The sequence below is a fragment of the Scyliorhinus canicula genome, chromosome 4 (genome assembly GCF_902713615.1).
Source record: "Scyliorhinus canicula chromosome 4, sScyCan1.1, whole genome shotgun sequence".
NCBI classification, from domain to species: Eukaryota; Metazoa; Chordata; class Chondrichthyes; order Carcharhiniformes; family Scyliorhinidae; genus Scyliorhinus; species Scyliorhinus canicula.
In genome coordinates, this window is record NC_052149.1 from 181,562,545 (window position 1) to 181,576,088 (window position 13,544).

The following is a 13,544-nucleotide window of genomic DNA, read 5'->3' on the forward strand; positions in this document are numbered from 1 at the left end:
GGTTTCACGGTGGCATAGGGTTGATTCCCTGAGTTAATGACTTTGCTAAAACACATGCCCAATACTTTGAAGCAAAATATAATGGCCCTTTTAATAATATAATAATTCCTAATATGAGGGTCAGTTAACCCAGTTGGCTGGATGGCTGGTTTGTGATGTGGAGTGACGTCAACAGCACAGGTTCAATTCTCATACCGGCTGAGATTATTCATGAAGGCCGTGCCTTCTCAACCTTACCCCTCGCCTGAGGTGTGGTGCCCTCAGGTTAAATTACCACCAGTCAGCTCTCAAAGAGAGAACAGCTTAAGGTCCTCTGGGACTGTGGCAACATTTATTTAAATTCTCAATCGACTCCTCTGGCATGAGAGTTAACTACTACAAGCACAACATCTTATTCCCTCAGGTTTTAATTGTTGTCGGAAATTTAAAACATGTCAAAAACATTTGTTAAAACCTACTTTTTTGCCTTTATCCTCTCTTTAATCCACTCATTATTTCTCTCACCATTTGTCTTTCCAAAGCTAAAGTGACATTGGCTTCACTCATTCCAGTTTACATTTCCTTCTTAGTCCTTTTACTGTTTACTTCAAACTCCTTCAGTCTGATAGTTAAGGTTGGTTGCCCTCATCACTTGGGTCCTAGATGCTCTGTGCCCATCATTGAGTCATTATCAACTCAAGTTCAGTAACTTAGTGGGCAAAAATTGTGGAGCTGAAGGTTTCAGAGCGAATCTTAATTAATAAAGCATGCCTTTAGATGTCCTGCTACTCCAACATCTGGCCAAATAAAATCAACAAACCAGGTAAAAATAATGCACAGAGGCATTTTCATGCCCTTGAATTTCATCTTAATATGTGTTCTGCTGCCATCTATTTGTTTTGTAAACCAAAATGTTTGGGTTAGTGTCATTTCTGAACACCTTTAGCTTTGCAAATTGGGGGCAGCAGGGTAGCATGGTGGTTAGCATAAATGCTTCACAGCTCCAGGGTCCCCGTTCGATTCCTGGCTGGGTCACTGTCTGTGTGGAGTCTGCACGTCCTCCCCCTGTGTGCGTGGGTTTCCTCCAGGTGCTCCGGTTTCCTCCCACAGTCCAAAGATGTGCGGGTTAGGTGGATTGGCCATGCTAAATTGCCCATAGTGTCCTAAAAAAAGTAAGGTTAAGAGGGGGGTTGTTGGGTTGCGGGTGTAGGGTGGATACGTGGGTTTGAGTAGGGTGATCATGGCTCGGCACAACTTTGAGGGCCGAAGGGCCTGTTCTGTGCTGTACTGTTCTATATAAAGATTAATTACCTGGATCTGTTGGATTCCAAGGGCTGTTGACGAAGATACTTGCATGGTCACCTTCTTCTTGGTGTGCAGTGTAAAACATGTCAAAGATTCGCCAGGTTGCTCCTATGATAGAACAATGTATATTCCAAATTAGAGTATTTACTGGTTGAAATGTTTTCTGGAACTATAAGCCAGCAAGAGTCATTACTTTTAAGAAGAAAATTTGAAAACTTAAAATGAAGACCATTTCTTAACCAGAAAAGTATTGGGCGCGATTCTCCCAAAACGGGAGAAATCGTAAAGCTGCCGTAAAACCCGGGCGGGTTTTACGGCAGCGCACCCCTTCCCGACCGGGGACCGATTCTGGTCCCCGGGTCGGGGCTAGCAGCCCGACGCCGTAGGCTCCGGCAAGACGGGCTTAATGAAAATCGTTAAACCCGCTTGCTGGAGTTAGCGCCGGCTGACGCGTCATATGACGTCAGCCGCGCATGCGCAGTTTGGAAGACTCCAACCCGCGCATGCGCGGGTGACGTCATCGCGTTTTTGCGCGAAACCCGCGCATGCGCGGGCCGGGTTGCCCCTCAGCCGCCCCGCGAATGGATACTGCGGGGCGGCGGAAGGACAAGTAGTGCGCGGGCATCGGGCCCGCTGCCCGCGATTGGTGCCCACCGATCGCGGGCCCATGGCACCCTTGGCACGGCCGTGGTACGGCCGTGCCAATCGGTGCTATGGTTATTAATAGCGAGTTAGTCACGCCGTTTTTACGAACGGCAAGACCAGGTGTGTTTGCCGTTCGTAAAAACGGCGTAAAGGGCTGGAACTTCGGCCCATCTAACAGCTGAGAATCGCTGCCGGCCGTAAAAAAACGGCGGCAGCGATTCGGGTCGGGACTTCGGCGGGGGGGGGGGGGGGGGGGAGAATAGCGGGAGGGCGGCAAAAATGTCGGGAAGGCCCTCCCACTATTCTCCCACCCGTCGTGGGGGGCGGAGAATTTCGCCCATTGTCTTTGGTGCTGAGGTTGTATATGATTAAACCCTCAACTTAATTTTTGTGGTTATTAAAATAAACCCCGCAATAAGAATGGACCAGTCAGTTCAACACTCCCTTATTCACTATCAGGTTTTGCAGCAGGCTTATTAAATTTAAAGAAGTCAAAATTAAAATTGTCTAATCTCTGTTTATTAATAATAATAATGAACTTTATCAGTGTCACAAGTAGGCTTTTATGAACACTGCAATGAAGCACAACAAATAAGTCAACCGCTGCTCAAACACATTTCATAGAAAATTTATAAATACTTTAAACGTACAGATCAACTTATATGTTAGTGTAGTGCAGGGTTTTTCACAGTGCGGGTCGTGACCCGCGGGTGGGTCACGGGCAGGTGTCAAAAGGGTCGCAGAGCAACGGTTTTCATATGTGATACTCGTGGCCCCTTTTAAATTCTAACTAATTTTAAATGACAATGGCATTTATTCAAATGGTGTCATCATGGGAGAAAATAGTAATTCTTAGTGTACAGCAATATCAGAACATAGAGTTTACAGTGCCGAAGGAGTCCATTCGACCCATCGAGTCTGCACCGGCCCTTGGAAAGAGCACCCTACTTAAGCCCACACCTCCACCCTATCCCCGTAAACCAGTAACCCCAGCTAACCTTTTTGGGCACGAAGGGCAATTTATCATGGCCAATCCACCTAATCTGCATATCTTTGGACTGTGGGAGGAAACCGGAGCACCCGGAGGAAACCCACGGACACACGGGGAGAACGTGCAGACTCCGCACAAACAGTGACCCAAGTAGGGAATCAAACTTATTATCCTGGGGAGCTGTGAAGCAACTGTGCTAACCACTGTGCTACCGTGCTGCCCTTTATCAATAACATCAATAAATAGAACTGGCCGGTGAGCGAGCAAATACAGAAAACCACCGATAGAACAGGCAGATATGACCACAAAGTCATCTGGTAACTTCTTGCAGCTCACATGACACACCAGTTGCTAGGTTTTTGGCGGCAGCCGACCCCGAGGTGGCCCCGCAGGAGTGGAAGGGAGTTGAGAGGATCAAAAGTAGGACCTTGTCATGATCACTGGTTGCCACTGAAAGTGATTTAATGATGGCGGAAACTTCAATTGAGAGATTTGACTAGAATTGTGGTGTCCCCCCACCCCCCAGGCAGAATGAATAAGTATACACAATGAGACAAAATTGATGTTCGGGAAATAATTAATATCTCAGCAAACTTTATTCCAGATCCACTCTATCTGATTAATGACAATCAGAAGACTTATTGTAGGTAGGAGGACGTCATAGGCATGTCTGATCCTATCCTCACTCAATGCTGACATAAATTCAAAGCATCAGGAGCTACAGGATATTGATTAAGAATAGGAAAACTGGATGATTTTCTTTCCCTCTCTTGCCGGGGGCAAGAAAACTTGAATTACCCAAACACTGCCTTGACTCAGGATAGATTGGGCCAGCGAATGTAGCATGGGTCCCTAAGGCCGGTTGGCGTGGTTCCCAAAGTTTGGCCAGCTGGCAAAAGTGAGTCCCAGGAAAAAAAGTTTGAAAAACACTGGTGTATTGTGCAGTGGTATCCATGTCTGTTAAACAAGCAATTTTAGTGTCTGTCCTACTGGCTGGTAATGTGAAGTTTTATGAAAAGTACTTACCATCGCTATTTTTTTTATCTCTTTTCTTTCCACAGGAGATATTACATTTAGGGAAAGAAATTCCTTCCAATCCCTACTATTGCCAGCTTGATGGTCAGATGTCCCATATATTTACTGAGACATTAGGCAAATACACCCTAGTCGGTGAATCACTGAATGTGACTGCTGCAAAGCGGTTAAGGCTAGTTCTGTTTGCACCAGGAACCTGCACATCATTGGAGTATAGCATACGGGTCTATTGTCTGGAAGATACTCAAAATGCACTGAAGGTAACCAATTAATCCAAAGTTTCAAGACAAACCATTTGCTTTCAGAAGGTTGTATCATATTAATCATATTACTGAGTACTAATAAGTGAAACCTCATATGTTGATTAGCAGTTCAATGAAAGTTAAGATTGAACACTTTGAGTGACCTCTCCTAATTTACAACCTATTATTTGACTAGAAGCTAATTGTTGCCGTTCAATTGTAATTTATTTTTAAATTATTTTGAAATGACACTTTGTCTTGTTTAAAACAGCAGTATTTCTTTCACATTTGTGAGCTTCAGTCATGTCTAAAACAACAATGTGAAAAGACATTTGAGTGGACAGATGGAAGGACAGAAAAGCCGAATATAATTTAAATTGAGATAGGCTGCAGAATGCTGCAGTACAGAGGGGCTTGTGTATCCTCACAAAAGATTAACGTGAGGATACAGCAAGTAATTAGAAAGACAAATGTTGGCCCTTATTGCAAAGAGATTGGAGTATAAAAGTAGGGAAATCCTGCTACAACTGTTCAGAGCATTGGTGAGATCACACCTGGACCTAGGATTTTAGATTCCTGGGTGTGATCTACCGGCTGTTCACATCGGCGGTATATTCCGGTGCCAGGATTGTTGAAAATGGTTGGACCTATATTAATTTGCAATTCAAAGAACGAGAGATGATCGAATGGAAACAAAAAAATCTGAGCAGCCTTGACAGGTTGTTGTTGCTGAAAGGGTGTTTCCCTTCTGGGGGAATCTAGAACTTGGAAGCATGGTTTCAAAATAAAGGGTCTCCCATTGACAGATGAGGAATTTCTTCTCCCATTAATGTTTGGAATTTGCTGCCCTAGAGTGCAGTGGATGCCATATTGTTGAAATATTCAACGTTGAGTTACACTCATTTTTGATCTACAGAGGAATCAAAGGTTACAGGGGACAGGCAGCAAAGAGGATTTAAGGCTGCAATCAGTTTGATCATGATCTTAATGAATGGTAGAGCAGGCTTGAGGGGTCAAACGGCCTACTTCTGCTCCTATTTCATATGCTTTTATGTGGCAGTTTAATATTGTCTCCAATCATTCAATTCAATGTTATTTAACTTCATTTTGCCATAGTTTGTTTTGGTCAACATCATGTACATTATTTGTTGTTTGAGAGGTTGGCAGAATGCCTAAAGCCAATGCTAAGTGTTTTCTGACACTAATTGGTAAGAATTACATTTCGGACTATAATTTCTGATATTTTAAAAACTGATCCTGATTATACAACCTATCCTATTTGAAACAAAACTACATAATGAGATTGTTTGACCATCTTTCTATAGAAAGGATTTGTAAACAGGATTGCTTTAAATTTGGGGGTTCGGAGCAAAAGATTTTTTTTTTAATGCACCTAAATTAAAGTGGTTAATATGCAAATAAAAGTTGCTTTCCACAGAGCTCGTCAACAAAAAACAATTCATCCATTTTTCTCAGTTATCGGAAACACTATTGTGTTAAAAGGTCTGTGATTCATCTCTGTGAACAGAGGAAGATGAAATACAGCGTTTGAGGCATGGGTAGTCAGTCAGGTTTTCAAAGAAAAAAGGTCTTTCAAGAAGATTAAGAAGTTTGAAATGCTTTATATGCCTTTTCTTCTCAGGGAAAGGCATGAAGTAATGCGGTATCGGATGATATTCGGAGATAGACTGAACCGATCATTCAGCTTAACTCATTTTCAACTACGTTTCCTGCGCGAGAAATCATTAGTTGTGCATCACAGGTTTCTAGTCAGATCCTGCCTGCAAAAGAAGCCAGATACTGCCATCGGGAAAGATGCAGTCGTACCAAAAGTAAATGGGTCCAAGTGGAAAGGGACAAAAGACCCCCAGATATCTGGCCGTAAAATTTATTTATGGTACATTTTAGAGCCTGTGGAGTAAAGGAGATGGCCACAAATGGAAATTTTCCCTCTGAAAGGCACTTTGATGAACCCTTGGATAGCTATTCAAGGACTGCCACCATCCCGGTAGTCCCTGCTCAATGCAGTACTGGCGGAATGCAGGGTCTTAGATGTTTGTTTACTTGCAGAGGCGTAATCAAGGGACAGGTGGTTGCTTTATCTGCTTGTGTGGAAGACCAAACATCCATGCCCCATCATATGCCAGGATTTGAAGGTACAGTAGACATCTTCTTCACCTGATTTTCTGCCATACCAGATGATTTCAGATGATTTTGTGAAAGAAAATTAAGTGTCTGATATCTGGGTGGTTCATGTCCATAAAGGATTACAGGAAGTAGATTTTTGGATCTTTTGCCTTGGAGTCGGGGCTGGGGGTGCAGGGCAACAGGTGGTTTTTGGTAAATGCTCAGACTCAGGGAGTTGAAAAGGATCAAAGGTAAATCTTCAAATTTCCTGTTGGCATGGAGGGTGTAAGTGGTCTAGGTTGGTGTGATTTGGCACCAAATTGACATGGAGGCTAAAAAAGGGCCATGGAGGAGAGTGGGGGGGGGGGGGGGGAGCATGGATTGGCACCAAGTTGGCACTATGTCTATAAGAGACCATGTAGATTAATGGAGGGATCATTGGGTGTGAGCAGGCAGATGCCTGCAGGAAACAGGCCCACCACCCCTGGATGCAGATCGGAGGCAGATTTTGAGGCAGTCGAGTGCTGAGGCAGGCTGGTTAAAAGGCCCAACTTGGTTCTCTGGGATGTTCAGCTGTGTTGTCAAATATTTGTCCCTTTAGCCCTCAGCCCTCACCACCCCTCCACCAGTACCTGATCCCTGTCAACTCCTGCCAACCCAGCCTCCCGCTCACACCCAATGACCCCTCCATTCATCCACATGGCCTCTTATAGACACAGTGCCAACTTGTGCCCCTTATAGCCCATATGCCATTTCAGTGCCAACTCACACCAACCCATGCCCCCAGCTACCGCCCTTTGCCTTCACATGCTCCATGCCAACTCACCTTGTATCCAACCAAGCTCAGATCAAATAAAACAAAGTTCTCAGTATCTATTGTAGATTTCACTACATATAAAAAAACTCTAATTCATAAAACAAACATTTAGTATATTTAAAATCCCTCAAGTATTTATCCCTTAAAAAAAAAATATTTGTGTTCAAAACCCCACATGAAACACTGCTAATCATTCAATAACTTGTTGGATCTGTCAACAAACAGTGAATTTACAGCTACCTCCCCCCCTTCGTATAAGAATGAAAAGTTGTGGGTGCAATCAAAACAGTAATATTGCTGCAACAATAGCCCTGAGGGTTATGTTAACATCTATTTATTGAAACTGCAAGCACAGACCTTTTCACCTCAGATACATTGGCAGGCTGTTTTTATTTTTAAATATAAAGGTTTACCTTCCCATTTAATTAACTTTGCTTGGCAGTTCTACAGACTTTATCCTTTTTGGAACATTTACGGTTACTCTAAAAAATCATAACTTGCAGACTATGGGATAGGGGCTGGGCAAAAATGGTGTCTGTTTGAATTCAGCAATGAGTTCAAATGCCCTGCTGGGTCTGGGTATCCCCCAATGGGGTGTGAGTCATATCACATTCCATTCACCCTACTGTTAAATACGGGAATAGGACTTCCAGATCCTACTTCCCAGCATCATTATGCATAGACCATGGAGTCTCCAGGAGTCGTGAAAATCTCGGCCCTTTTGCCTTCCAAAAGTGAAGCAATAATCTAACTGAGGCCATTGGAATGCTAAAGGCCTTTGATAGAGGTAGGCACAGATTAATGATTTTCCTTGTCAGGGACAGCCAGAACAACAATACACAATCTTAAAATTACAGCTAGACCAATGAAGAGTGAAATCAGGAAGAAGCTTTTCATTCACAAAGTAATGGAACTCTGGAAATTGCTTCCCCAAAAGCCTGCGGATGTTTAACTGAAATTGAAGTTTTCAAGATTGAGACCAATGAGAGTTTTGAGGTTGGGGATATTGTGGTAAAGGTATCAAGGCATATGGAGCATGGACAGGTTAATACCATTGAGGTGCGGATCAGCAAAATCTAACTAAATCATTGAATAAGTGCAAGAGGCTGGAGGGCCAACTGCTGTCCTTATCTTGCTATCATAATTAAGGATGCACAATATATTTATGTGACAGACTGATGGGACCGAACTTGAAAAGATATCTGGTGCACACTTACGATTTGAAGAGTCGTGTGGAGAAACTATTGGTACCATACTTCTTAAGTATGGAGTATTTTGGTGATTACTCAATGAGCTATTATTACATAGTGACAGAGCATTATTAATGAACTTCTCTTGTTTTATTCTGTTGACATACTATCTAATCTTTAATTCTTTTCTGCAATTGGGAACTTGACTGATCATCAGCCATTCAAATCTTACTTCCAAAATTTACAAGGCTTTTAGCAGTTTGCAGACTGGAATAAATTTTGACTCATATAATGCATACGAGCACTTTGGCTGCATTTTTCCTTTCATTTGAGGTCAAAAGCATATTGGTCCGGATTTTGCAACAGTAATGTTGGTGGTGGAACTATCTGCATTGACTGTCATTATTCTGTTGAAACTGACAGCAACTTAGAGTCGACACTTGCAGAAATCCAGAGGTTGCTGTCAGTGATTCTGTGCTTCTCCAGTAGGTGCATTGTTGAGATACCCCTAACCTGGAAACAATGGGAAATCTGTGAATAGACAAGAATTTCTTTTATACTGCTATACACACAGCAAAACGCCTTACAAATGTTACAACTTGTTGCGTCAAACCTTTATTGTGTCATCCATGGCTCTGTTGGTGGCACTTTCACCTGAGTGACCATTCAAAGTTCAAGTCCAAATCCAGGGCTTGAGCACAAAACCAAGGCTGAGGGGGCACTGCACCATCAGTGGTGCCGTTTTGTGGGTGAGACACCAGGAACCCGGGTTCGATTCAGACCTTGGGTGACTGCCTGTGTGGAGTTTGCATGTACTCCCCGCGTCTGCGTGTGTTTCCTCCAGGTGCTCCCAGAGTCCAAAGATGTGTATGTTAGGTGGATTGGCCATGCTAAATTGCCCCCTAGTGTCCAGAAAGTTAGGTTAGGTGGTCATGAAAAGTGCTACATAAATGCAAGGCTTTCTTTTTCTTGAATGAAATATAACTTTTTTTTAAATGGTGTATTCCTTACATGATTACTGCTACCACCCCCTCACTAGCCTGAAAATCCGATTTTATATTTGTGGAATGTCAAATTTCTCCATAATATGGATAAATTCTCCATGGCTTAGCGGACCGGAAAATCCTGTCCAAAATGATTGGCAGAAGGATCAGAGGGGAGATGAGAGTGAGAATTTCACCCGAGACTGTTGTGGTTGTCTCAAATTCACTTCCTGAAAAGGGTTGGAGAGGCAGAAACCCTCAACTGATTTAAAAGTTGTTGTAGCCTGCAGGGTCACGGGCAAATGGTGGAACGTAGGATTAGGCCGGGTGGCTCATTTTCCAGCCAGCACAGACACATTGGGCTGTGGCCTCTTTCTGTGCCATAAACTTTCTACGATCCTCTTACTTTAACCACCATTCTAATCCATTCATATTCATTTATTTTGTTACCTAAAAAGTTAAATTAGAAGTGAATTATATTAAATGTTTTTAAATTGTTGGCTTGCTGTGTGAATACTTGCATAAGATTTACCAGCTCACTGACATCACAGCTGGACATCCCCTTGAGTTAACTCCAAATTTAAACTGCCTTCTGGAAAGGGCAAAACCATGGCAACAGATCACGAGATCTTTGTGGGCAGCTTCCTTCAAGGCCAGTGACAAACACCATTTCTTTGCTGCAAAATCTGCCCTTCTTTCTTTCTGGCATATAGTGGAGGTAGAATCAGATACTGTAACACTGAAAGATAGCACAACAATACATTATAGTACCAGTCTGTCTTTCTGGTTGACGATATTAGACCCTGTTGTAAAGCAGGAGAGACACAGTCAATATATATGAGCTTACAATTTAACATTGCTGTTTCTTAACTAATTAAGCTGCTTCAGTCATGATTTCCTAAGTGATAATCACATGTGTTGTTTCCAATTTGCTGAAAGAGTTACATATCCAGATATAATCCATTCTGTCATAATGTATTCTTGTGAGCTATTCACTTTTTCCTTATAGCACCATCCATCTATCCACCTCCATATACAACAGTATAATTGAAAACCAAAAATGGCTCATGTAGCTAAATATGATTTAATGGTACAGCTCAAAAGAATTGACGTTCTTAATTTCCATTAATGTCAATTTGGTGCAATCATTGTAAGTGTGCAGTAATTCACAATTACAAACAATCATGCATTTCAGGATATAATCCATTACATTTACTTGATAATTCTGAAAATCTCTGTGAATTATCACAATTCCTCATACATTACTGAAATCATGAACCACTTGATAATTTTATTTTAAGTATGACAATTAAAACAACATAGATTGTGAATAAGTTAATATCAACAATATAACACCCAAATAGACTTATAATTCTTTAGTTTTTTCATTAAGCAGTGACAAAATGCTAAAATATTCTGAAATCACAATTTATTTTCCATTATTAAGATACAAAAATTAGACCAATGACGAATTAATAGTTCTGATACTCAGATGCTGCATTCAACAGTTGGCACACGTTATCAAGCAGATAGTGGTCAACCAAATAGTACTTGATCTACAATCAAAACAAAAAATTGCTGGATATACTCAGCAGATCAGGTAGCATCTGTGGTGAGAGAAAGAGTTAACTTTTCGAGTCCACATGACTCTTCTACAGAACTTTAAATACTTTATCTAATGTTGCTGAAAATTTCCCAAAATCATCTCCGAACTTCCAAACCCATCGTAGTATTGTCTTGGGTCTGATTTTAGGCAAGGCTATACTGGGGAAAAGCATAGAAGTAGCATTCCAAACATTGCAGGGCGGCACCAACTGCTCCATTGCCACTCCCGAGATGCTGCCGCCATTCACAAGGATGTCCCATATACCTGCCCAAAATTAGTAGGAGCCACATTGTTGTAGTTGAATAAGAATCCTATTACATCAATAGGGCTCCAATATCATTTTCACTGGGAAACACAGCTAGCACACAGTGGTGGACTCAGAATATTATTGAAAGGGACACTTCCATATAGAACTCAGATTGTTGAGAAATGTTTGCAATTCATCTGGCTGGATTTAGTCTTTGAAATTACAACTTGCCTTTAACGTAATAAAACATCTTAAGGCACATCACAGAGGAGTAATAAGATAACAATTGACAGAGTCAAAGAAGGAGTTATGAGGATGGGTGATTAAAGGTTTGGTCAAAGGGGTCATGAAGAAGGGAACTGAGTGGGGAGTGCTCAAGTAGGAAACTCCAGATGTCAGAAACAAAGCCATATCAGCTGTGGCTCCATTGGGAACTCTCTCACCTCTGTGTCACATGATTAAAGATTCAAGGCCCACCCCGGGGCTTGAGCCAAAAATCAAAGCTGACACTTTAGTATAGTACTGAGGGAGTGCTGCACTGTTGGAGGTACGGTCTTTTGGATAAGATGTAAAATCAAGACCCCATCTGACCTCTCAAGTTAAAGATCCCTTGGCACTATTTAGAAGAGGAGCAGTGGAGGTATCCACAGGAAGAGAAACTGATAATACTGGAAAAAGTTAGGCATCGAAAATGAGAGCAGGAGTAGGTCATTCAGCCCCTTGAGCCTGCTATGCCATTCAATATGACCAAGGCTGATCCTCTATCTCAAAACCTTACTCCTACACTCTTCCCATACCATTTGACACCTTTACAGTGTCAAATCTATTTCCTTATTAAACATATTGGCCTCCACAGGTTCACCACCCTCTGAGTGAAGAGATTTCTCCTCATCTCAGTTCTAAATGGCCTCCCCGTAACCTCAGACTGTGGCCCCCTTCTCCAGACCCTGCAGCCAGGGGGATCATCACCCCTGTATCGAGTCTGTCCAGCCCTGTCAGAATTTTATATGCTTCAATTAGATCCCCTCCAATTTTTCTAAACGCAAATGAATACAGGCCTCATTGGCCCAATCTCTCTTCATGTGACAATCTTGCCATTGGAAGAATCAGTCTGCTGATTCATTACTGCACTCCCTCCACAGAAAGTATATCCTTTCTTAAGTAAGGTGATCAAAACGGCACACAATACTCCAGGTGTGGACTCACTGAGGCCTGTACAACTGCAAAAGAACATCCTTGCTTCTGAACTCAAGTCCTTTTGTATTGAAGTCCAACATACCATTTCATAGCGCACGATTCTCCGGCTTCGTTATGCTCTTGCTCAAATGAAACAAGACCGGTGATAAATGGGAGAGGTCAAAAATGAGAACCATGCCAGACACCAAACAGTTTGAGGTGCAACTTGCCCGCTCACACTGTGTCTAATTGTTTTCCCAGGATTCACATCTGAGGTGGAGGCAGCCAACTGCTTACCTCTCCCATAGCCTTCCAGAGTTTATTATTTGGGTTAGGACTGACTGGGGAAGAAGCATGGAACCAGGAATGAGGGCAATAGCTGGACAATGGAATAGAGGCATTGGAAGAGAATGGTGTGATTGGCCATATCAATGCCAGCAGATAGAGCAGGATGAAGAATGATAGCACAACCTGATCACAGTCACTTGGGTTGTTATTTGTACCTTTGATTAATGCTGTGTCAGTGCTGGGGTAAGGGTGGAAGCTTGATTGGAGAGATTCAAATCTGCTGTTGCAAGAAAGATAGGCTCGGATTTAAGAAGGGATAATAGGTGAAAGAACTTTGGGGGAAAACAATGGTTGGTGATAGGGATGTAGCATATAATAACAGAGGGGGCAGAGTATATTTTTGAGGAGGGAAATAAACACCTTATTTTAAAGGGGAAACTACAGTAGCTGAGGAGAGAAAACTGTTCATGCTTGCATGGGACTCAGAATGGAGGTTGGACGACCCGCTTGGTTGGATTAGGGCTGAGAGGTAAGAGGAGGGCCCCATGGACAAGAAGAGCCTGGGCAGGGAATGAGCGAATAGAAAACTGCAGAGAATATTGGACCTTGGAAGAAACTTGGTTTTGAGGAGGATGGGAATGATGTTTTAGAGACAACTAAATGGATGATCTCAATCTTAGTGACAAAGAAACTTATGAATTTGTCATTAGGCGGAAGGAGAGTGAAGGCAGAGAAGAGGTGATAAGGAAATATTGCTAGTTGAGAAAATAAGCTAATGGTTATATTTTCTCTCCAGGATGATCCAAGACAAGTGACCAGTTTGGCAGGCAAGAACAGGACACAAGATCTGTGGGACAGGTATTCATGCACCATATACATTCAAATGGGTGTTAGGGAAGCTCAAAGAGGGACT

General features: G+C 42.4%; 1 protein-coding gene across 1 annotated transcript in view; it reads left to right on the top strand.

The window, feature by feature from the left end:
- Nucleotides 1–13,544, top strand: part of unc5a (unc-5 netrin receptor A) — a 717,175-nt gene that overhangs the window by 641,208 nt on the left and 62,423 nt on the right. Inside the window, exon 12 of the mRNA XM_038795643.1 lies at nucleotides 3,982–4,215. Coding sequence (XP_038651571.1) covers nucleotides 3,982–4,215 — 234 coding nt within the window. The remainder of the gene's footprint in view (nucleotides 1–3,981; nucleotides 4,216–13,544) is intronic.